Raw genomic sequence first — 24,740 nt, 5'->3', positions numbered from 1 at the left:
CCCAAATTCTGCTTTCTATGCTACATATATCATTTGTGAAAAAACGATGGCTCACATTTATAGATAGCTTTAAGCTTTGCTAAGGGCTTTATATACTTTCTCTTGTTTGAGGTTCAGAATAACTCTACTCCTAATTTACAGATGAAAAAATTGAGGCTCAAAGATTTAAGTGACTTGTTTGGGATCAACACAGTTAATAAATTAACTGAGGTGAGATTTGGTCCTAGGTCTTTCTGACTTTCAGGTCCAATGTTTTATCCACGAGGCCATTCTGCCTTGTACTTCCTTATGGTACAGCGAAGGCCCAATTTTCAAGGCTTGCTAAGGACACACAAATGCCTTGTCCTGTCTCTGTTTCCAAGTTATGTCTCTAGCCTGAAGGACCCCATGCTTTCCCTCTCAAACCCTAAAACTCAGCTGATAGTTACTTGGAACATGAAGTATTTTCCTCCTCTCCATTAACTTCTAGATGAGAAAAACAAATTTTCCCATTTATGAATATGTACAAAAACAGCACATTTTCTGCCTGTCACTAGAAGAGGTAAATGAATTTCATTAAAATATAAAAAGAAATTAAGATGAACTAGTGTCTCTATAATAGACAGTATTTTGACTTTATGCAACTTATTAACTGTGTTGCGTAATCTTGGCATTTATTTTGATTCACACAGGCACAGAAATAGCACATCAATCATACATTCAAAATTTAAGCCTCTCAAAGATGCTACTGAAATTTTTTCCAAATGATGGATGTACTATATAAATTTCAGGTGGGATAGTCCTTTTCAGTGGTATCATGATAAAAAGAGAGTTTGCCTTTATCCTCAAATATCAAGAAATGTTTTGAAAAACAAGTGATCGAAGGCAATACTAAAGTTAATACGAAGACAGCAAAAAAGTAACATAAAACCAATTCTTCTAACATTCAACATAATCTGGTAAACATCTACCAAACAACCTACTATTCACAAGGAGCAGTGCCAAAGGTGAGGATGAACATGAAGTGGGGCCCGGTTCTCAAGGAGAACACTTTCTATTGGGGGATATAAATGAACAAAGATGGAAATACAAGATAATTTGAGGAGAGGAAGAATAGTAACACTTTCTCTTGGGGGATATAAGTGAACAAACGGATATAAATACAAGATAATACAAGGAGAGGAAGAATTGTAACACTAGGAAATGTCTGACAGAAGAGGAGATACATGTTGGGCCTTAAAGGAATTGAGGGACCTGAAGAGGAAGAGATGAAGATGGTAGGGGATGGAGTGCTGGGTTCAAGGAACAATAAACAGGCCAGTTTGGCGGGAATACATCATGCCCATGGGGGAGCAATGTGAAATAAATCTGGAAATGTAGGTTAAAGCTAAAGTGTGAAAAGTTTTAAAGGTCAAACCTAGGAGTTTGTATTTCATTCTAGAGGAAAGAGGGAGCCATTGAAAATTCTTGAAGAGAGAAGTGACAAGGTCAGGCTTTCGCTTGAGGAAGATTATTTTGTTTGGTTTTGTGAAGGATGGATTGGAGAAGGAGATACTGGAAACTGGGATTCTAACAAAGAAAGTGTTGCACATCAATTACAGGTGAAAGGTGATAAGGGCCTCAACTCAGGTGGCTGCTACGTGCATGGAGAGAAAGAAATAAGTGTAACTGCTGTCGTGAAGGTAGAATGAATCAGATTTAACAACTCATTAGATAGACGGCCTCACCTGAGGGGGAGGGAAGAGTCAAGGTTGACTCTGGGCTTGGGAATCCATATAAGCACACTGGCCAGACATTAAGCCAAATTTCCATTAATAGCAACAACAATAATAATAGTTAATATTTATACAGTACCTATTTATTATGTGCCAGGAACTGTGCTAAGCACTTGGCAAATATTATCTCACAACAACCCTGTAAAGTAGGTACATTATCTTTCTTTCACAGATGAGGAAACTGAAACAGAAAGGGATTAGGACTTTGCCCAGGGTCGCACAGCTAGTAAGTGTCTGAGGCTGGACTGGAACTCAAGTAACAGCTTGAAATCCCAATGAAGTATCAGGACTAGAAAAGTAAGTTTGGGATTCATCTCCTCAAAGATGATAGCTGAAGCCATGAGAGAAGGGATGAGCTCACTAAGGGAGTTCAAGTAGGGAGACAAAAGCAAAGCCGAGAGCTCGTGATTAGGGGGCAAAAGGGAGAAGAAGGCACACCTTAACTTTTCCCTTCCCTTCCCTTTCACCTCCACACCCTTCTTGGTTAACCTTGCAATAACGTACACACTTCTTTTCCTTGTTAGCACTTCTCCATTCAAAATACTTAGACACAAGGAAGTAGAGGGGAAAAAAGGAGATATATTTTTTACAGGTCTCAGTTTACTTGTTATGTAATCTCAGCACCTTTCGTGACATCCTCTTATTTACATGTACGCTCAGAAATTAAGATGCAAATTTAGATCTCAGATACCAAATAATGAATTTACAATCACTGATATATACAAATCTATGTATGTATGTGACTATTCAGGGTGTCCCTAAAGTCTGGACACATAGGCAAAAATTTTCAACAACATTTCATTTATTTAATTGGAATATTAAAAGACCTTAGGCCCCTTGACTTCTTTTTCTGGGGTGTGCTAAAGGAAAATGTGTACTGAATGAAAATCACAGAAGCAACACACTTGATTGAACGCATAAAGAGTGAAATGTGCTAAAATGGACACCAATGTGGAGTTATTGCATTGAGTTCACATGAGTCTTGCAAAGTGCATCCACCTTTGCATCGCAAACGATGGAAGTCATATTGAAGATGTTATTTGTTAATATTCCAATTAAATAAAATGTTGTTGAAAATTTCATTCATTTTATTTCTTTAAAAATGTGCATTTTTGCCTATGTGTCCAGACTTTGGGAATACCCTATGTGTGCATATGTATGTATATGTATATATAGTGAGGTGGTGCAACACAGAATGCTTGGCTTAGAGTCAAGAAGACCTGTTTTCAAATCCTGCACCAGATATTTATTAGCTCTGCGTCCCTGGGCAAGTCACCTAACCTCTCTCTGTCAGCTTCAGTTTCCTCACCTGTAAAACAGAATAATAACATCTACCTCACTGGGCTGTTGTGTGGAGGAATGAGATAATACACACAAACTGCCTGGTAACCTTCAAAGCCTTATACAAATGCTGGCTATTATTATGTATTTTTCAATCGATCAAACTCACTGTGTTTTGTATTTGTAGACAGTTTATATTTGAAACCGTCTTGTTCTAGGATTCATGAGAGGTTGTGTGGTAGAGTCGTTCAAGAGTTAGGTGGAAAGTCAGGAAAAAACTAGGTTCACACAGTGTCTCTAGCACTTACTGGCTGTGTGGCTGTGGGACATGACTTTATTTTACTTCTGCAGTTCCTCCCTGTGAAAGGAGAGTTCTGCACTAAGAAGACCTCTAAGGTTTGGTCCAACTCTAAATCTACAATCCTTGAAGGCCGGGACTGTGTTTGTTTTTTTTTTTTTTTTGTATCCCCAGTGTTTACAACAGGTGCTTAATAAACGCTCATTGAATGAATGTTTACCTTCTTGTTGAGTTTTTTTTTTCCATTTTAAAAGGTGGGGGCAGCTAGGTGGCACAGTGAGTAGAGCACTGGCTTTGGAGTCAGGAGAACCTGAGCTCAAATACGGCCTCAGACACTTGACACATTTACTAGCTGTGGGATCTTGGGCAAGTCACTTAACCCCAACTGACTTGCCTTCTTTCCTCAAAAAAAAAAAAAAGGCATCGTTAGATTGGCTAGCCCATTTATTCTTCAAAAGGAATACGCCTTTTCTAACCCTACCTTGAGTTTACTGTAAAACACACTAACTTTTAGGAAGACTATAACTTTATAAAATGCACTACAGAGGTTCTTTCATTATCTGAAAAAGTATTTTTATGCCCCAGGAAATATGTTGAGACCAGTCTCAAATTTGACACCTGGGTACTTAATAGAACTAAAATAATTTCCTTTCCCTTCCTCCCCAGTTCAGAGGAATGATAGTTCTGTTTATATCAACAGAACCTGAATTTCAATTTATATTCTTGATGGAATAAATGTATGACTAAAGTAATTTCAATTTGTTAAAAACCAAATACATATGTACATAAATGTATGTAAAAATAATTGGTATAAGCCCATACAGCATCAGGCCTAGAGTCAAGAAGACCTGAGTTCAAATCCGGTCTCAGATACTTACTAGTTCTGCGACCCTGGGCAAGACACTTAACCCTGTTTGCCTTGGTTTCCTCATCTGTAAAATGAGCTAGAGAAGGAAATGACAAACCACTCCAGTATCTCTGCCAAGAAAACCCCAAATGGGGTCAAGAAACATCAGACATGCCTGGAAACGACTAAACAACAAATACACCTTTAATTTTTCCCCCCAACAAAAACTTTTTATTTTGTCAACTGCCATGTGTATAATTGCATTCTCTTGGCTAAATGGGAAAGTCCTACTTTCTTTTTATTTTTTAAAGGTCTGCTTTCAATACTACATTAGGTTCCTATGGAGAGTTGCTTTTGACATTAGCTTTATATAGGGTTGGTATAAATATTCCAAAATATAGCCTCTTCATCTAAAGGAACATTCGTAAGAGAAATACGTTCCTCGATGTGAATCCAAGAGCTTAAACTTGTGGGGAAACACACTACAATACGGCTTAGTGCTTAGGCAGTCTGCTTGTTTTGTCAACACTCCTCAACATTAACTCTAAATGAAGGACAACCTATTTAGGATCAGAAGATTTCAAACTGGGAAGGCTTCCAGGGATCATTTAAGTAGAACCTCATCATTTTTAGAGATGAAGAAAATGAGGTTTGGTCGGGCTCTAGTTTGTACAAGTAGTAAGGAAGAGACTGAGATTCCAATTTAGGTGTGAGGACTCTGAGAATCTGTTGCTCTTTCTACCACACCAGTCACTTTCCCAATTTAATATATTAACAGAATCAGCCTCAGAGAAAGAGAAAAGGCTGCAAGCAGTGGGGGGAGTAGAATTGTGAAGAGATCTACTCTCCCCACCCCCCAAAAGGCCTAATCAGCACAGAGATTTCCCATGTCCCCGGGACAGGAAGGAATCAACAGACAGTCCTCATTCTTTTTGAAATTTTTTACTCAAATAAGGATGATCAAGATGGTTTAAAGGACCAACGTGAAGAACAATGCACACTAAGTAAGTAATAAAGGCAGTTAGGTGGCACTTGAGACAGCACCTAGCCTAGAGTCAAGATCTTCCTGAATTCAAATCTGGCCTCAGGACACGTACTGGTTGTGTGACCCCAGGCAAGCTACTTAATCCTCCTTCCCTCAACTACCTCATCTGTAAAATGAGCTGCAGAAGGAAATGGCGAACCACTCCAGCGTCTTTGCCAAGAAAACCCCAAATGGGGTCATGGGGAGTCAGACATTACTGAAAATGGCTAAACAACAATAAGTGATACAGGTAAACCTAAATTTTAACAAGATGTACAAATAAATAAAGTATCTCTACAGAAAAATAAAATTGGTAAATGAAGAAAAGCCAAAGAAAGGTAACTAGACAAAGGATTAGTGTTCATGCGTGGCTTACAACAAGCAGAGAAGAAGAGAATGATATGTTGATGTGTTTATCAAAAAAATCTGGCAAGCAGGAGAATAATGGTGTGTAAACAATTGAAAGATAACATAAGAACAAAAGAATTATTTAAGCTAAGGGCTGTATGACAAAGAAAGACCTGGCACTGAGAAAACACTCCTCACAGTATAGACACTGTCTAAAGTTCTTCAATAGAATAGATGTCTAGGGAGGAATGGCTTCAGGTCAGCTAGATGGCACAGTGCTGGGGCTGGAGTTAGGAAGACCTGAGATCAAATCCTGTCTTAGGCACTTACTAGCTTTGTGATGCTGGGTAAGTCACTTAACTCTGTCTGCCTCAGTTTCCTCATCTGTAAAATGAGCTGGAGAAGGAAATGACAAACCACTCCAATATCTCTGCCAAGAGAACCCCAAATGGGGTCACAAAGAGTCAGACATGACTGAAATGACTGCACAACAAGGAATGACCTCATTGCATCAAGAGGTGAAATATTTCTGCTTTAGAGAATAAGTTTTTGCTGTTCAGTTGAGTATCAGTCAGTTTTACTCACAGGAGATGTGATTTCTGGTTTGGGTGCAGGTGGCTTAAATGTAGAACTTTTCAAAGAAGTATCTATTCTTCTGTCTGCAGCAGCAACTCCAGACAAACATTCTAGATAATCAGGAGGCGGGATGACAACATTACTTTTCTCTGCTAAGTTCACTGTACTGATGCTTCTAACAGGTGCAGGGCTACAAACCAAAAAATGAAAGGGGGCAGGGAGGAAGAAATGTATTAGATCAAGTCTCACAGTCTATACAACAAAGCTTCTAACATCTAGTGATCAGAATCTGCACTAAATTTATATGCAAAGTAAAAGAGAAAGGGCTATAAATTGAGAGAACTTTTAACTAGACACTTGAGAAATCCTGAAAAAGGATTGCAAATAAGAGAGAACAATTTATGACATCTGGGGGCTTTCTAGATACACTGAACTTTAAAGCAGCTGACAAATAATAAATGTCAGCTGTATTTAGTACTGCTGGTATCAAATTGCCTTAATTTGTTTGTTTTTAAACCAGTATACTGTCCTTTGAAGCACAATAGTTCTATCACTTTCTATTATGCTTGTTATCCTTCTCTTTTGTTATGGGCATCTTCAGAACATGTTAGGTACTGAAGAAATATGTGAAAGAGGTCAATGATTAAGATGAATTTTTTATTTTTCATAGATATTATGCACTACCACATACCTCTTAATGTTTCAATCTGTTATTGACTTCCTCTCCTATTTAGGGAATCTGGGCTTGAAATACTATTTTCATGTTGCGGAAGATGTAAGGAGAAGAATTATGTAAAAAATGCAGAATAGTAATAACAGCTTAGAAGCTGCTTTTTATTATTCAACATGCAATGAGTCTCTAGTATGTTAATGAATAATGAATATACCTGGAGAAGTATTGGACAATAAAGCTTTCAGGCAAAGAGTGCGTTTTGCATAGAGAAATACAATTCACAACTCAAATCATTACCTGGGAGTTGGCACATTTAGTGTTTCTTCTTCATTTTCTTCTAGTGACTTTGTATATGATAATGGAAACCAGCCCCTCCTAGAGTGAAGAATAAAAAAACCAACTTATATTTTCATTTGAATTTCATTTTACCTATAATGAAATAATTTACCACAAGCCTTGACTAGTAAAAAAAAAACTTGAAGGTCTGAAGTGAAAAATAATGGGTAACATTTCTCTTTGGCCCGTAAGTGCAACAGTAACAGATTTTTAAGCAGTGTTTGAAGGTTTGCAAAGCATCATACATATATTATATTGCTTGGTCCTTATAATATCCCTATGAATTAAGTATTACAGTTATTATTGTCTCCTTTTACAGATGAGGAAAACTGAGCTTGAGAGAGGCAAGGCTGAGATAGAATCTGACCACTTCTTCCTAAATCCAAGTGTAACACTGCTGTAGTAAAACTTTTATCTCAAAAGATGAGCACAGTACTGCAGCTCTGGTTGAAATGGTAGATAGCTATGTGTTAGATAGATACATATCTTTGATCACACTCTACTCAAAAACTTGGCTGCTTATCTAATGAAATCCAAATTCCTCAATTTGGCATTCAAGGCCTTTCACAGTATGGCCTAATTTATTCTTTCAGTCTTCATCTGTCACTGTGTAATACAAGGAAAATTAGGAACCCCTGAGAAACCGCTAGCTACTGACAAGCACCCCCAGAAAGAATGGACTCAGATACTTTGGCATTTAGCAAACCCCCTGGGACTCCATGACTCCACCAACGAATGTCAATAGATAGGACCATCCCACTGAAGGATAACCTGGCAGACCCTTTCTAGCAGATATCCCTGGGGCTCCATGACTCCACCAAGGAATGTAAATGAGATTATCCCACTAGTACCATAGCCTGACTGAATCTTTTGATCAGCCAGGACCTTTGTTCCTGTTCACCCACCCTGTACCCCCACATATCCTATATAAGCCAAGCTGTCACCCCAACACATGGCCATTGATTTGTGGTGCCGTACCCCAATGGCCGCCGGCTAATAAATTCTCCACTTAAAACTTATACTCTGTGGCGTGTCTCACTCGCTTCTGGTATAACAACTGCTTCCCTGGCTTAATCTATTTTCTGGGACAACTTGACTATATTTAATATACACTGTCTTCTTCTACCTTTATGCCTCTTCTTGTGAGGTTTCTTCGTTTGCAACGTCTTCCTCCTGTATCCCTGTGAAAAAATCTACCTGCCCATCCTTCAGGGCATATTTGAAGTGCCACCTCCTCCATAAAACTCCCTGATTCCCCAACAGTGTACTAATTCTCTCTTTTTAACCCTCACAGTACCTTGTGTCACTTTTTCTGGAACTTAACATATTTTGCCTTGTACTATACTTAGAAGGTAAAATTAAGTATCCAATTTTATCTATGTATGTATGTATACATGCATGTATCTATGTATAAAATGCTTTGTCAAAACCTTAAAGTGGTAATCCATACCAGCTATTATTATTTGCCATCATTGTAAACTTGCCTTAGGGCAGCTACCTGGCGCAGTGGATAGAGTGTCCATCCTGGAGTCAGGAAGACTCCATCTTCTTGAGTTCAAACCTGACCTCAGACACTTATTAACTGTGTGACTCTGGGCAAGTCACTTAACTCTCTTTGCCTCAGTTCCCTATCTGTAAAATGAGCTGGAGAAGGAAAGGGCAAACCACTCCAATATCTTTGCCAAGAAAATCCCAAATGGGATCAACAAAGAGTCAGATACGACTGAAATGACTGAACAATAACAAACTTATCTTACTCCGAAAATAGATTGCAAACTTTTCAAAGGAAGGCACTGTCTCTTTCTCATCAATGTTGTGCTCAGCCAATGTCCTGAACACAGTAGGACTCAATAAGTATTATGAATATCAATTAAGTTCAGGTAAGTACTTTGCATACTGAACAAGGCAAAAAATACATTCTTTTCATAACAAGATACTGAAAGAAGCATGAAAGACTTAGAATAAGAAGAGCTGGGAGTATAAGTTGTACCTACTCAACTTCCTTCATTTTACAGATGAAGTCTGGCCTGGAGAGGATAAGTAATTTGCCCAAGGTCACACAGGCAGTAAATAACAAAGCTGGGATTTGAATTCAGGACCATCAGGCTCCCAAACCAGCATAATTCCCACTGCACCACACTGACTCCTAACCTGAATCTGAGTTTACTCATTTGTAAAATGGGGATAAGATTACCACCACCTAGGAGGATCAGGTCCCTGATATAATGACTCTCATGAACAAAGCTATTAAATTCCCACTGTTGGCTATAAATGCTGTCTTTGTTACACCAGAGGACACAATGACATTAGGAGAAATAATTGTTGGTATGACTGGCATTCTCATGAAGAAAAAAGAAAGAGCTTCAGAATTTAAAGAGCAGTCCCAAAGTCATCGCTTTTTTTTTTTTTTAGCCCTCTACTGTCTTAGATTAAAAATTGGGGGGGGGGGCTGCTTCTGGAGTTTACATTGAACTGTTTGCATTGCTATTATTAAAACCACTGCTTTGAACCATATGGCATCTTTGTCAGTCAGTAAGTATTTATTAAGTGCTTGCTATGTGTTAGATGGGCAGCTAGGTGGTGAGGTACTGGGCCTGGAGTCAGGAAGACTCACCTTCCTGAATTCAAATCTAGTTTCAACCACTAGCTGTGTGATCCTGGGCAAGTCACTTAACCCTGTTTGCCTTAGTATCCTCATCTATAAAAAGGAGCCAGAGAAGGAAATGATAAACCACTCCAGTATCTTTGCTAAGACCCCAAGTGGCACCACGAAGGGTCAGAAACAGCTAAAATGACTCAACGACAACAAATCTTAGTTTTGATTGCTAAATTTCTTTTTAGCAGTAATCTAATAGGACTTTTCCAAACCCCACAATTACTTTGGGTTACATGCATTCTAATTCCTGTGCACACAACTCATTGACTTACGCTTTGGTTTGGTCATGTTCTCCATAGAGCCAGCCATCTTTTTCCTCTGGGATGAGCAATGTGATGACGTCTCCCTGTGCAAAGCTAAGCAATGTCTTGTTACTTCCAGCAGTATGTGGGAAGATTGTTTTTACTTTCTGCCTTTTAATCATGTTTAATCCCGTTGCCACAGAAATAGATCGCTGTAAACTGGGATCCTCTGAATTGTCTGTTAAAATGAATGCAACATTGATGGCTAATCAATACAATAAAACATTAAATTGTTTTAAACAAAATACAGGCCAGGTTCAAATCAGTAGAATCCCCAAGTCACTTATTGTAACCCTTGCTAACAATTCCAAGCTATCCAACCAAGTTACTGGCTGGCTTTTCACAATAGTTCTGATCAGTATCAGATTAAGGGCATGAGGAAAAGAAAGAAATATTGCCAGAGGAATGTTATTTCCAAACCACAAACATTTTCCCCCAGATCATTAAAGCAAACCAAAACCTTCCTGTTCAGTTTGCCAATCTGATTCTGTTCATGGTCATTTTTTTTGTAACTCTAAAGCTACTTGACTCCCAGATGACAATAAAGTATTTTCTCATCCCATGCTCTCTACATTTTAATCATATTCACAATGCCAGATTTTAAAACTACATCCCAAATCCCAATGGCAGATCCTACTGTTCCTCTCCTCTCCCTCTAAAAAAGGAGAAAGAGAGGGAGAGAGAGAGAGAGAGAGACTGAGAGAGAGATAGTTACAGAGGGAAGGGGGAAATTTCTGATCAAAGAATCTTGCCTTCATTAGTCTGGATGGAAAATCTAAAAGTATGAAAGTTTCCTCAACTTCATCTAATGAGTTAACCCCAAAAACAAGCATATGGAAACATAAGAGTAAGAAAATACTCGAAATATTCCAATCAAAATACATTATACCACTTTGAAAAGCAAATATGAAGGGATGGAGAAATTTGCTTCTTTCCAGACATATAGTTGTTATTCTACCTTTTAAACCTGAGATGCATTTTGGTGTATTTCTTTTTTTTTTTAAATGTCTTTGTTCCTCTTTAGTACTTGTCTATTCAGTAATACTCAAATTTTTTAAAATATCAATCTTTCCAAACTCTAATTACCTAGGTAGTACTGAAACAACTACAAGTTTTCATTGAGCTTTCCACAGTGAAACTTGCCAAAACCACAAAATCAAAGTCACATGAATGTGAATCCCGTACACAATATTTTAATTATACATTCTAAACTACTACTGTTTGTAGCATTTCCCAAAAGCTAAAGAATACAGAATATTCTCTTAACCAAAGGTCCTTCTAAAGATGCCCATCTTTGTCCCAACTACTTCAAAGGTCAAATCTATTTTTAACACACAGTTGATTCTTGTCAGTTTTATTTGCAGTGAGACTCAAAACGTGCACTGAAGGCAGAGGAAAAGGAAAGGGATCGTGACCTCCCAGGGAGTTTAGTAATCTTCACGCAACAATTAATCCTTCTATGCTTAGGGCTGAAAAAGCAAGTTTATATTTTGGTTTTTAACTTTCAGAACTGTTTAATAATCTTGGCTGCATGAAGGAAATTTGGGAAAGCCACCCAATAGTATTGATTCTGCCCCTAGAGCACACATAATTCTTTGCTAGAAAAGATGAAAAACACTTCTTTGGATTCTGAGCCTACTGGCAAGGAGGAGTTATAGTCTGTGAATTTATAAACTGAAACATGTCTTAGAATGTTTCACTGAAAATGCAATTTCATGATAATGGCCATAGATATCGCTGGCTATAGCTTATATCCCCAGGATATGAGCCCCTCCAGTAGAATGTAAGTTTCTTGAGGACAGGGATCTGTTTTTGCTTTTGTCTTCCCAGACCGCAGCATAGTGTTCTGAACATGGTAGATGCGTAATGAAGATTTTGAAAATAAAGTTGCGGAACACAAGACATACAATGCAGACCATTGCACAGCACAGTACGTGCTTGGCACATAAGTGTTTATTAAATGCTTGTTCATTCCTTCCCAGGCCCTAAGCATCAATCAGGGCATAAATTCAGCATGTATCACAAAACAGCCAGCATGTTACTAATCAGAATGTTCTTATAAGAGTAATGGACCTTTGTTTTGAAGGATTAATTTCTTTAAATCTAATTCTCATTCTTGGCACTAGATATATTTCTATTTTTCACTGCAACTGCTACATGTTTTATTGAAAGTATTCAGAGTGTAATTACAAATAAAGTATTGGTTCAAAAAGACTACAACCAAATTTCTTACCAGTGGTATTATTTAACCTTTCTGAAGTCTTTGGGATGGTTGCTGGGGTATTAAACATGTCAGCCAGAGGACTGGCATATGCTCTGGCTGAAGAAACTGGGGGCATCTTCGGTAAATACTTAGGGAGAGTATCATAATCTTTCCCGACCTGTGAATAATAATTATCACATTAACAAACAAGAGTAATGATATTGAATTAATTGCCTTAAATTATAGCATGCATTTCACTTCTGTGTTATCATTAAAGTTCTATTAAATTTAGACATGACCAAATTATTTAAGGGGTGACTAGGTATCACAGCGGATAAAGTGCCAGGTCTGGAAACAGGAAGACTCATCTTCCTGAGTTCAAATCTGGCCTTAAGACACTTACTGGCTGTGTGACCCTAGGCAAGTCACTTAACTCTGTTTGCCTCAGTTTCCTTATCTATAAAATGAGCTGGATAAAGAAATGGCAAACCACTCCAGTATTTTTGTCAAGAAAACACCAAAGTGAAGAATCAGACATGACTGAAACAACTGAACAACAAAACAACAAAGTTGCTTAAGATGAAACTGCAAAACTCCTAAAGGGAATCCCCAAACTTAGGACGTGACTCCTATCTCCTGGACTCCCAATGTTCTTATTCTATGTGAGGCTGTTACCATGTGAGCAATACAGTCAAATTATTGCAAGAGTCATAAATCCTTGGGATTGTAACACAAGTAAGGCCTGAGACCTTGACATTGTAAATAGTAAAATGAAGAGTGACTGTTTCTTTCTTTATATTTCTATCTTTGGCACCTGGCATATAGCCAGAATTTAATACACACTTATTGATGGATTAAATACTTCAAAGTTTTTATTGGAAAGCCCAAACTCAACCCAGAGTATTATTATTATTAGTTTGATTTGGACCAGACAATTGTGATTTCACTGGTACAGGAAACTTAGTGAGGAAGCTCCTTTTATCACGGAAGAAATTGGCAATTCATAAGCCTAGTACATTACTTAAGAGCCTGGGATATTAACTGACTTGCTGTGGGTCACACAGTATGTGTAAGAGGCAGGATCTGAACCCACGGTTTGCAGATATGAAGGATGGAGCTCCATCCGCTATAGACCCTGCCTATTAGTATTATTCATTTCTTTTTGGCCAATGATCTTTGCATCATATTGTTGTACACAGTAATCATCCTAACAGATGTTAGAGGCATATAACATGGTAATTTTTCATATCTCTAGTTCCAGATATTTGCAAATTCTCAATAGGAATAAATATTTCAACTTTGGGATCTCCAAAGAATTAGGAACAGAAATAAAATTGTCTGTAGTAACCAGAATGTTTTTTAAGGTGATGCTGCAAACCTCTCAGAGATAATTTCAAAACCTAGGTTAGGAGGAAGGGCAGAAGAAAGGAACGAAAGGATCTTTTCAGAAAGAGTGGTTTCTTAAAAGCGTGCCGAACCTCTACTAGCCAGCACAGAAGTAGATTTAGAGTTGGAAAGGACCCGAGAGGCCATCAAGTCCAACCCCCTCATTTTACAGGTAAGGAAACTGAGATTAAGTGATTGGCACAGTATCAGAGGCAGGATCTGAACCCAGTGCTCTATTCATTATACTGGGACACCTCTTGGGTTAGATTGTCTTCTAGAAAAAGCTATGCCTAAATACACAGTAATACAGAAATGGAAATAAAAGTACCCACCATACTGCTTCTTTCTATCATTGGTGAAGGTTGAGGAGTTCCTGATACTGGAGTGGAACTTGGCGTCTTTATTTCTTCTATCATATTCATGATCTTCTCTGGCACTTTGGTGGCATCACCGCAAGTTTCCTGCCATTTAGGTAGTTTAGAACTGAGTAATTCTGCAGACTGTAAAACCAAAAGTTAAGAGTTAAAGAGGAACTTGGTGACAAATAAGACATCTTCTACAACGATGAACTATAGAGCTGGAAGGGACTCTGGAGACTGTCTAGTCCAAACCTCTCATTTTATCGACAAAGACATCGAAGCTCAGAGAAAGTAAGAGATTTGACCATCGTTGCACAGCTAGTTCAGGCTTAGGAGTGCCAGTCCTCTAGCTTCAAAGTAATCTTTTTCCCCCTATGCCCCAGATGCTGTTTTTGTCACACATGATGTCAAATATCATCACTTACTCAAAAAGACATAGGCCTTGAATTGAATTCAGTTTAACAATATTTATTGATAGTGAAGTGGATAGAGCACTGGCCCTGATCAGAGTTCAAATCCAGCCTCAGACTAGCTGTGTGATTCTAGGCAGGTCACTTAACTGTGTTTGCCTCAGTTTCCTCTTCTATGAAATGAGCTGGAGAAGGAAATGGCAAACCAAGAACACCCCAAATGGGGTCATGAAGAGTCAGACACAAGACACAACTGAAATGTATCTGACTGAACAACAGCAAATCTACTACGTGCTCAGTACTGTACCATAGGAAATATAAAAATATCTTCTAAAGTTGTTTAAGTTACCAAAATACATATTAAAGAGAAAAAAAGACCAACCTGGTTTTATACTGTGTGTGTATATGTACACATGTATACATCGTAAGCAAAATAGACATATACCATGAACTATACACACACGTATATATGTATATATGTATATGTACATGTATATGTACGTATATGTATACACACACACACACACATACATACCACATATACAGCCAGTCCTTTTTCTACTATATTGCTACATTGCCCTCTGCAAAAACATATGTTTATATTTTATATACTATATATCCTGTATATATGTACACATATGTGTATATGCAGAACACAGTATGGTGATATAGTAGAAAGAGGACTGGTTCTTGAGTCAGAGGATCGAGTTCAAATTCTGCTTCTGCCACCTATTACCTGCATGATCCCGATAAAGTCACTCAACCTCCCTAGGTTTAGTTTCCTTAGTTATAAAAAGAAGAGGTTGGACTAGACGGCCTGGCTTCTGAGGTCCCTTCCAACTCTAAACCTAGGATGTTACAATCCCCTGTAAGTGGGAATTATACTTGGAAGGAAATCGGAAATAAGACTGCTAGCACCCTTATATCTTTATTTTCCTTTTATACTTACCTGTAAGTGATAGTAATTTATGTGATTAGCAAAAGAGCAGTGTTTGTCAACGAGAAAGCAGAATCGCCTTTTCTCTTCAAGGAGAGCTTCTTTGCAGCCATCTGCAATAAATTTTTGGATGTCGCTCTGTCGTGAGGTGACGGTTTCCACATACTAAGGAAAAATGGCAATTTTACAAGTGTGACAATGCTAATAATCAAAATATACAGATCATAGAATTAGAGTTCACAGTACAAGCTTAACATTTACACTGTTTGACATTTGGTAATATTGGCTCATTTTTTAAAATTAAAGTTTGAAAATAGTGAGTGTTAAATGTAGATACCCTTGCTGCATCAGATATCGAAAAGGTCATTTAAGAGCCTATTTTAAAATGATCCATTGTCAAATTGGGCAACTGAGTGTCACACATCTTCAGTTTAATTTAGGAGAAAAATGCTAACGTTTTTAGGGTTTACATAAGTAAACTGTCCTTAACTATAGAAAACTCATCAGCCTCTAGGCTTTTGGTTACTAATTGCTCTACACTATGTCATATTAGGACATCACTCATCTTATCAGGTAGAATATTAGCAGATAAAGACTGAGATGGGCAAGCCTACCATTTACTAAGATTCATTTGCAGGCCAAAAAGCAAAGAGATCAAATCAATCCCCAAAAGTAAAATTGGAAAACTCAAATAGGAAGCTTCAATTTACCTCAATTTCTTTGTGTTCGTACTTCAGGGCATTTCTTCCACCTTGATTTTTCCTTCTAATCTTTTTCAACTCTGCCTGAGATTTCTCCAAAGAATCTAATTTACTTCTGTGTTCTGTTTGGTATCTCTTTAGAGTTGCCTGTAATTAAAACATCATGCCAAAAACACCATATAAATGGTTATCCAGTTATCGCTGTCAATTAACATTTAATGAAGGGCCAGATTCTCTACTTTGCCTCTCTGAAGCACCTTATAATTATAGTGGGGAAATAAAGAGTTGCCTTTTGGAATGGAAAAACTCTGCTCTGAGGAGACTTGGGCTCTGGTTCCACCACTTGTTAGATGACCATGAGCAAGTCAATTACCCCTTGTAAACCTCAACTTTCTCATCTATAAAATGGGTAGAATAGTATCTGCATACTCCCCTGAAGAGCTGTTGTGAAGAAAGCATTCTGTATATTATAAAGTGCTATCTACACATTGCATATAAGTTGTTCAGCAGATAAAGAATTATGTTTGTATATTTAAAAACCCCAGCTAGCTAGGAAACTCTATGAAAGAACATATTCTTTTTCATTTTTACTAGCACCCTTAACACACACAGATACAAACACAGTTTTAACACAAAAAGAGGATTGTATGTGAAATGACGAATCTCCATTTTACATTGTTTACCTTTTTTTAAGTATGCAAATGTTCCACATATTATTTTCAAAATTGCCCTGTTCGTTGTTGCTTCCTTCTGAACTTCTATTTTCTAATGTGTGTTCAAAAAAAATGTTTCATAGCCTTCTTTTTTTGGGCATCTATAGCTAACTATCCCCTCTATTGGACCCCCAATCAAAAACCAAGAAAAAGAAAAAAACTGAATTAATATTTTTAAGAAATGATGGGATCATGTCTAGTTATAATTCTGTCTTTATGTGTAGATTTATATAGATGTTTAATATTTGCATATGTCCTTGGTTTAATGGAGCTCTGATGGAGGGTAACAATTTTCAATGTTGAGTACCCTTAACATTATTTTGGATGGGAAGGGAAAGTGACTTTTAACAGCTTTCTTTACTGAAAAAAACTTTAAAAGATTACTTAAACCCAGAAGTGGGAAAAATGAAGTCAAGAGAAGTTAAATGGACAATTATTTATTGAGCACATATACATTCCAGGCACTGAGCTAAGTGTTGGAAATAAATAAAAAAAGAAGAAAGCAAGTAAGCAAGCAAACAGACAGCCCCTGCCCTCAAAGAGATTACTTACAATGAGAGAGGAATATATTGAGAGAGGGAGAAAGGGAGAGATAAAATGGGGTAAATTATCTCACATAAAAGTGGCAAGAAAAAGCAGTTCTGTTGGGAGGGAAGAGGGGGCAGGTGAGGGGGAATAAGTGAATCTTGCTCTTATCAGATTTGACTTGAGGAGGGAATAACATACACACTTAATTGGGTATCTTACCCCACAGGAAAGAAGGAGGAAGGAGATCAAAAAGGGGGGATGATAGAAGGGGGGCAGATAGGGGGAGGAGGTAATCAAAAGCAAACACTTTTGAAAAGGGACAGGGTCAAGGGAGAAAACTGGATAAAGGGGGATAGGATAGGAAGGAACAAAATATAGTTGGTCTTTCACAACATGAGTATAGTGGAAGGGTTTTGCATAATGATACACGTGGCCTATGTTGAATTGCTTGCCTTCTTAGGGAGGATGGGTGGGGAGGGAAGAGGAGAGAATTTGGAACTCAAAGTTTTAAAAGAAGATGTTAAAAAAAAAGTTGTTTTTACATGCACCTGGGAAATAAGATATACAGGCTATGGGGCATAAACATCTATCCTGCCCTACAAGAAAGTAAGGGAAAAGGGGATGGGGGAATGGGGTGACAGAAGGGAGGGCAATCAGATTATATGCCATCTTGGAGTGGGGGGAGGGTAGAAATGGGGAGAAAATTTATAATTCAAACTCTTGTGAAAATTAATGCTGAAAACTAAAAATATTAAATAAATAAATGATTTATTTAAAAAGAGACTACTTACATTCTAATGTAATGATATTAATATAATGAGACAATATGTAAACAATCTAGATAGATATAAGATATTTACAGAGGAGATGGGAAGCACTCTATGAGGGGAAGGCATTAGCAGGTAGGAGAAATGGAAATGGTCTGGAGTATTTGAGCTAAATCTTGAAGAGCATTGGGGAAATTAAGAACATTCCAGTTAATTCAAAGGCATAGAGATGGGAGATAGGGTACTATGTTTGAGGAATTATAAATTGGGCAGTGTTGCTAAAACATAGAGTGTATGGAAGACAGTAAGGTATAAAAAGTCTGGAAATGTAGGAAGAGGTCAAGTTAAGAACAGTTGTAAATGCCAAAGGCATTTATATTAGATCCTGAAGTTAAGGAGAAGCCAGTTGAGCCCATTGAGCAGGGGGTAACAATGGTCAGACCCACCCTTTAGAAAAATCACCTGAGTAGAAGGTGGATTGGAGTCAAGAGAGACATAAGGCAGGGAGACTAATTAGAACTGAAGAATGGAGAGAACAGATGTCACAGCGAATAGACAGAATAACTGTCAAAATTATAAGGCACGATGATAAGCAAGAGTATGACCATCTGTGTGCAGCTGATGTGGAGTGGAGGAACAAGTCATGGGAAGTGAGTAGATTGAGGAAAGATCATTATAGAGGTTGTGAGTACAAGGGGACAGAGGGAGGGAGGGAGGGAGAGAGGGGCAGACACACACACAGGGAGAGACAGAGAATGAGAGAAAGAGCAGCTAATACTGGAAAGGGTGGTGGAGGGAGGGACATTAGGAGGGAGTCAGCTTTCAATGAGCGCCAGAAGATGGAAGAAAGCAAGAGATTCAGTGAAAGGAATTTAAGAAACAAAAGGACTGTAAAAAGATATTTAGCAAGATAATTGAATAGGATTAAAAAAGGCTGTTCAGTAGATTAGGTGGGTGTTGGGAAAGGGAATGTCAGGGCAATGCTAGGGAAGAGCTCTGATAAGGTGATTGGGAGGAAAATGGTAGTAGCTTTTTGTACTAACAGAAAAGGGGACAGGCTAATAGGGAGGTTTGCTTAGCTGTAATAGTATAATTATAGGAGCATAAAGGACAGAAGTTTGGGATAGAATGGAAGTTCTAGGAATGCTGAAGAAAACTCTTATTGAAAGGATGGACATCAGTGAGTAGAGCACCAGACCTGGAATCAGGAGGACCTGAGTTCAAATCCAGCCACAGACACTTGACACACTTACTAGCGATGTGACCTTGGGTAAGTCACTTAACCCCAATTGCCCTGCCTTCCCCCCTCTCCCCCCAAAAAAAGAAAAAGAAAGGATGGACATGTGACCATGATAAAAGGCTAAAAGTGTTTATTTAGGTTAGTGAAAGGGAAGGGGAAAAGAAGGGAATAAGTATTTACAAAATACCTATGGGATTAGCACAGTGTTAAGCACTTAAAAAAAATACCAAACAAATATCTCATTTGATCCTAATCATAATATTAATCTCTATTTTACAGTTGAGGAAAGTGAAGCAAACATAAGTAGAGTGATTTGCCCAGGGCCACAAACCCAGATAGTGAACTCAGATCTTCCTGATTTCAGGTTTTTATCATTATCATTACTATTATTTCATTTAATCCTCATGACACCCTGTGAGGTAGGTACTATTTTCTCCATTTTTTTAGATGAGGAAATTGAGGCAAACAGGTTAAGTGACTTACCCAGGATCACCTGGCTAGTGAATGCTGAACCTAGGTCTGCCTGACTCCAGGTCTAGCACTCTACGCACCACTTAGCTGCCTAGATTGAATATTTAAATAAATCAAAGTAATTATTTAAATAGATTAAATTAATTGATTAAACAAGGTAACATTTATAAAAAGTGCTTAGCACAGTGCTTAGCAGACACTATGTAAATGTTAGCTATTAAATTTGCAAAAAGCTTTAAGGATTTCTTACAGTATTTCTTATATCCATTTTAAGTAGGGAGCTGAGTATCCTTTAAAAACAAGCTCAGAAGAAAGGAAGGAAAGAAAGAAGGGAGGGAGGAAGACAGGAAGAAAGATGAGAGAGTAAGAAAGTCAGAATGCAAGAAAAAAAAGAAAGGAAGCAACTCCATCCAGGTTTTAGGACTGGGGAAACTGGGAAGCTGGTTGGGAAGATCCCTGCAGAGCCAGCAACAAGATTCAGGTTCCAAGTTAAATTGCAAAATTGACCCAGGATTGAAAGCAGTCAGTCAGGAAGGTTACTTCCTTGGTGACATTCACCCGTAGAAATCTGGGGCTTCTTGTGATTGAAATAAACCAGTGTACTCACATTCATGTATTTGACGTCAAGTTCTGTCTTCTTCTCCAGTTCATGGATAATTTCTTTGTGGAACTTTTTGAACTATCGGAAGGAAAAATAACACACAGCATATTTAAAAATAGTTGTTGAAAATTCTAAAACAAAGTTGAATGAATTTCAAAAAGGTAAACATGAAAAAAGTTCACCTACGTTTTCATCAAGACTATCATTGAGTTTCTTGTGCGTATTTGAAATCTCTATAAGGACATGTCCTGCAAATAAAACCAAATATATTGAAAAACAGCATCTCCATTTCAAAATTTTATATAAAGTTGTCATAATTATATATCAAAACTTTACGGTCATTGTGACAGACTCTCTTTGGGGGGTCTTCATAGCTAATCTCCCCAAGATGGTGGTGGAGGGAACTTTTTAACCAACTCTTGCTCTACCAAACGGTTGGATCGAGACATTACAAGGGTATGGAACAGAAAGTGCCTTCTTAAAATGTACACTGTCCTTATCTTTTAACACAAGCTCACTATACTTTGCCCCAGCTGTTGTGCCTGAGAGTTACCTGGATGATACAATAACTAATTATAGGAGCAGATTACAGGTTTTTTAAAAAGTATAATCCTCAAAGATAATCTGATTATTTGTCAGGGTTAAAGGAAGAGATTACTTCCTCTTTCTAACATTTACAACTTCCTCATCTCGGAACAAAGTAGTGGCACTGTGGTTGGCAGCACAAACACTATTAGAATGTACATCTCATAGGACATAAGTCTAATCAATTTACTGAAACAACTGCAAAAATTCTGTCAGGGGCAGAAAGAAGAGAATGTTTAAAAACAAAGTACAGGGAGGTCCAGATTAGTACGAATAATGAATCCAATGTAGTGTATTTGAATTAGAACTATTTCAAGGTGTGATTACATAAAATATTGGTTCCAGCCCACAGAACAGAAATAAGCTGTGCAAATTTGAATAATGTGCCCATTTCACAGGATTCATTATTTTTACTATTTAAAGGCTAGCTATAGCTCATTGAATGTTGAAGTTGCAAAGAACTGCAGATATTTTGTTATCTTTTCTCCAAAAACCTGGCTATAATTTTCTGACATTATATTGAAGATATTCTGGTTTGTATAGCTCGTATATCTGTCCTGTCATTGGGATGTCTATCTCTTTTGCGGTGCTATTCTAGCACGGTTAAATATGACCAACTTTCCATCAAATGTCAGTGTGATGCTAGAAAAACATATATTCGTGATATATAACTGAAATAAAATAAAGGGAGACAAAAGAGCAGGTATCATTGATTTCCAACTCCCCTAAACAGAATGTTGACCTAGTTCATTTGGCAAATGAGCAGAACCAAGAGAACACTGTAAGACAGTAACAGCAATATTGTTTTAAGAATGACTTTGAGCGAATAAGTCACTATGATTATTATAAATACACAAATTAAAAATAAAGGACATATGAAGAAAGATGCTATTTGCATCCAGAGAAAGAACTGATACAGAAGAATGTATAGAATAAATTTAGATCTGTGTGTGTGTGTGTGTGTGTGTGTGTGTGTGTGTATGTGTACCTATTTGTGTCTAATGGTAGCCATCTCGAGCGCAGGAGGTGGGTAAGGAAAGAAAAAAGAAGAAAACTTTACATGATAACTTTATTATATATTTAAAAAGAACAGCAAGTTATTCATAATAGATTTCCAGTTTCATGGGCAATCATCTTTTTTTAAAAAAATTATACTATGTTATAGAAATGCTTGTTTTATTCCACAAATTAAAAACAAAAAAAAATTATAAAAAAAGCAACAAAGGAGTGTTAAAAGAACAATTAAAGAGGAAGAATGGTAAGCCTAAGGATAAAAATAAAAGGTAATAAGTGGCACAGCCTAGATATAGACCCACGTCCCTTAATTTTGAGCCAGCACTTTGCCTATTCATTGCAATCATGTTGAGCATGCAGCCTAGACGCACCTAGTAAGGTGTTCTCAAAAGCTTCTAGCTCCACGCTTGTGATCTGATCCCCGAACCTGAGAGTTGGAAGGGACCTCAGTGGCCATCTAGTCCAATCCATACACCAAAGGAACCCCCTCTATTACAAAGCCAAGAAGCAGTTGTGCAGATTCTTCTTGAAAATGGTAAAGGATAAGGGGAGTCCAATCTTGAGGTGGCCCATTCCACTTTCAGATAACGTTAATTGCTAGGAAGTTGTTTTTTTCTTTCTGACATTAAGCCTAAATTTACTACCTTGAAATTTCCATTCATTATTCCTGGCACCTCTGGGGTCCCACAGAAAAAATCTAATAGCTCCTACATGTGATAGGCCTTCAATGGCTTTGAAAACAGCTGTCAGTATTCCTGAGTGTTCTCTTTTCCAAGCTAAAATGCAGTTTCTTCAACTGATCCTCATGACATAGACTCAAGACCCTTCATGATATTGGTTATACTGATATTACAAAAAATTTAAAGTATAAAAAAAAGTTTGATGCCATGTCACATACAGGTAAAAAGTCGGTCATTAAAACTTCAGTAAATTTTTAGTGAAGTAGTAATTTAACTTTTAAGTATGGTATAGAGGATAGGGCATTAGATTTGGAGTCTGAAAGACCCAGGTCCAAAATCTACCCCAGACATTTATTAGCTAAGTGGCACTGTGGATAGAGCCGTGGGCTTGGAGTCAGGAAGACCTGAATTCAAAATCTGGCCCCAGACACTTACTCACTGTGTGACCCTGGGAAAGTCATTTTAACCTCTATTTGTCTCAGTTTCCTCAACTGTAAAATGGGGACAAAGACAGCATGTGTCTTACAGAGTTGTTGTGAGGATCAAATAAGATAATATTGGTAAAGCACTTAGTACAGAGCCTGGCATACAGTAGGCATTCTATAAATGCTTATTCCTTCTCTCCCTAGATTCATGATCTTGTTATTTAGTAGTTTCAGTTGTGTCTAACTCTTTGTGACTCCATTTGGGGTTTCTTGGCAGATACTAGAGTGGTTTGCTATTTCTTTCTCTAATTCATTTTATAGATGAGGAAACTGAGGCAAACAGGGTTAAGAGATTTGCTCAGGATCACACCGCTAGTTTGTGAGGCCAGATTTGAACTCAGAAAGATGAATCTTCCTGACTTCAGGCCTGGCACTCTATCCACTGTGCCACCTAGGTGCCCATTTATTATCTACAAACGTCTATTTCTTCCTTTCACACTGTGAACTACAATCTTTGGCAGAAATGGTCAGAACACATAGACTCTCAAAACCTCTGATAAAGTTATCTTCGTTGTACATGAAGTTTCTTCTACAACAACAGGTTTGTTTCTTGCCTAATTTTCACAGAACTTAGAATCAGAAGGATACTCAGAAGGCATCTAATACATCTTATCTTTTAACAGAAGCTCCTCCACAACATTCCACATGGTGCAATGGAAATGGCATTGGCTAGGGAAACTAAAATCTAGGTTTAAATCCTGACTCTTTGCTTACTACTTTGCATGACCTTGGCAAATCATTTAAATCCTGCTGGCACTCACTTTCTTTCATCTAAAAAAAAATAAGCAGGTTTGGTCTAGATGGCTTCTGAGGTTCCTTCTAAATCTCAATCTATGATCCTTGACAAATGCTTAGTCTCCATTTGAGGAGCTACTCTTGTGACTCCCTATCACTTCTAGAATTAAATATAAAATCCTCTAGTGTTCGAAGTCTTTCATAACCTGTCCCCCTCTTGCCTTAGCCGGCTTCTTATAACTTACTCACCTTCATGGACTCTGTCATGCAGTGACCCTTGCTGTTCCTATCATAGTGACACATCATTCCTGGCTCTGGGCATTTTCAATGGCTATCCCTCATACCTGGAATTCTTTCTGCCTTTTGGCTTTCTTCAAGTCTCAGCTAAAATCCTACTTTCTACAAGAAGCCTTTCTTGACTGCCCTCAATAATAGCATCTTCCCTCTGTTAATTATCTTCAATTAATCAAACATCTTTTTTGTACATGGTTATTTGCATGCTGTCTCTCCTACTAGATGAGCTCCTTGACAGCAGACTTTTTGACTTTTTCTTTGTATCACTTACACTTAACATAATACTTGGCACCTAGTTGGTACCTAATAAATGCTTGTTGATTGCCTCTGGAGCTCCACTACCTCCTTGTGTGAGAGCTAGCCCATTTTACTTTTGGATAAACAATTTTAGTGATTAGGAAGTTTCTCTCTACAGCAAGCTGAAGTCTGTCTCCCTGCAGCTTCCATCCACTGCTACAAGAGTTAGGCCCTATGAGGCCAAGCAGAACAAATGTAATCCTTCTAAATGTCAACCTTCAACTCTCTCTCATAAGTTT

General features: G+C 37.8%; 1 protein-coding gene across 1 annotated transcript in view; it reads right to left on the bottom strand.

Annotated features, from left to right (window-relative positions):
- The window catches only part of BAIAP2L1 (BAR/IMD domain containing adaptor protein 2 like 1), a 131,750-nt gene that overhangs the window by 20,222 nt on the left and 86,788 nt on the right, over positions 1–24,740 (bottom strand). Inside the window, exons 4-12 of the mRNA XM_036741397.1 lie at positions 20,598–20,659; positions 20,418–20,489; positions 16,101–16,238; positions 15,403–15,555; positions 14,017–14,184; positions 12,329–12,476; positions 10,066–10,273; positions 7,099–7,176; positions 6,138–6,318 (exon numbers count right to left, since the gene is read on the bottom strand). Coding sequence (XP_036597292.1) covers positions 6,138–6,318; positions 7,099–7,176; positions 10,066–10,273; positions 12,329–12,476; positions 14,017–14,184; positions 15,403–15,555; positions 16,101–16,238; positions 20,418–20,489; positions 20,598–20,659 — 1,208 coding nt within the window. The remainder of the gene's footprint in view (positions 1–6,137; positions 6,319–7,098; positions 7,177–10,065; positions 10,274–12,328; positions 12,477–14,016; positions 14,185–15,402; positions 15,556–16,100; positions 16,239–20,417; positions 20,490–20,597; positions 20,660–24,740) is intronic.

Source organism: Trichosurus vulpecula, chromosome 1, assembly GCF_011100635.1.
Source record: "Trichosurus vulpecula isolate mTriVul1 chromosome 1, mTriVul1.pri, whole genome shotgun sequence".
NCBI lineage: Eukaryota > Metazoa > Chordata > Mammalia > Diprotodontia > Phalangeridae > Trichosurus > Trichosurus vulpecula.
This window is presented reverse-complemented; position numbering and strand designations above follow the sequence as displayed.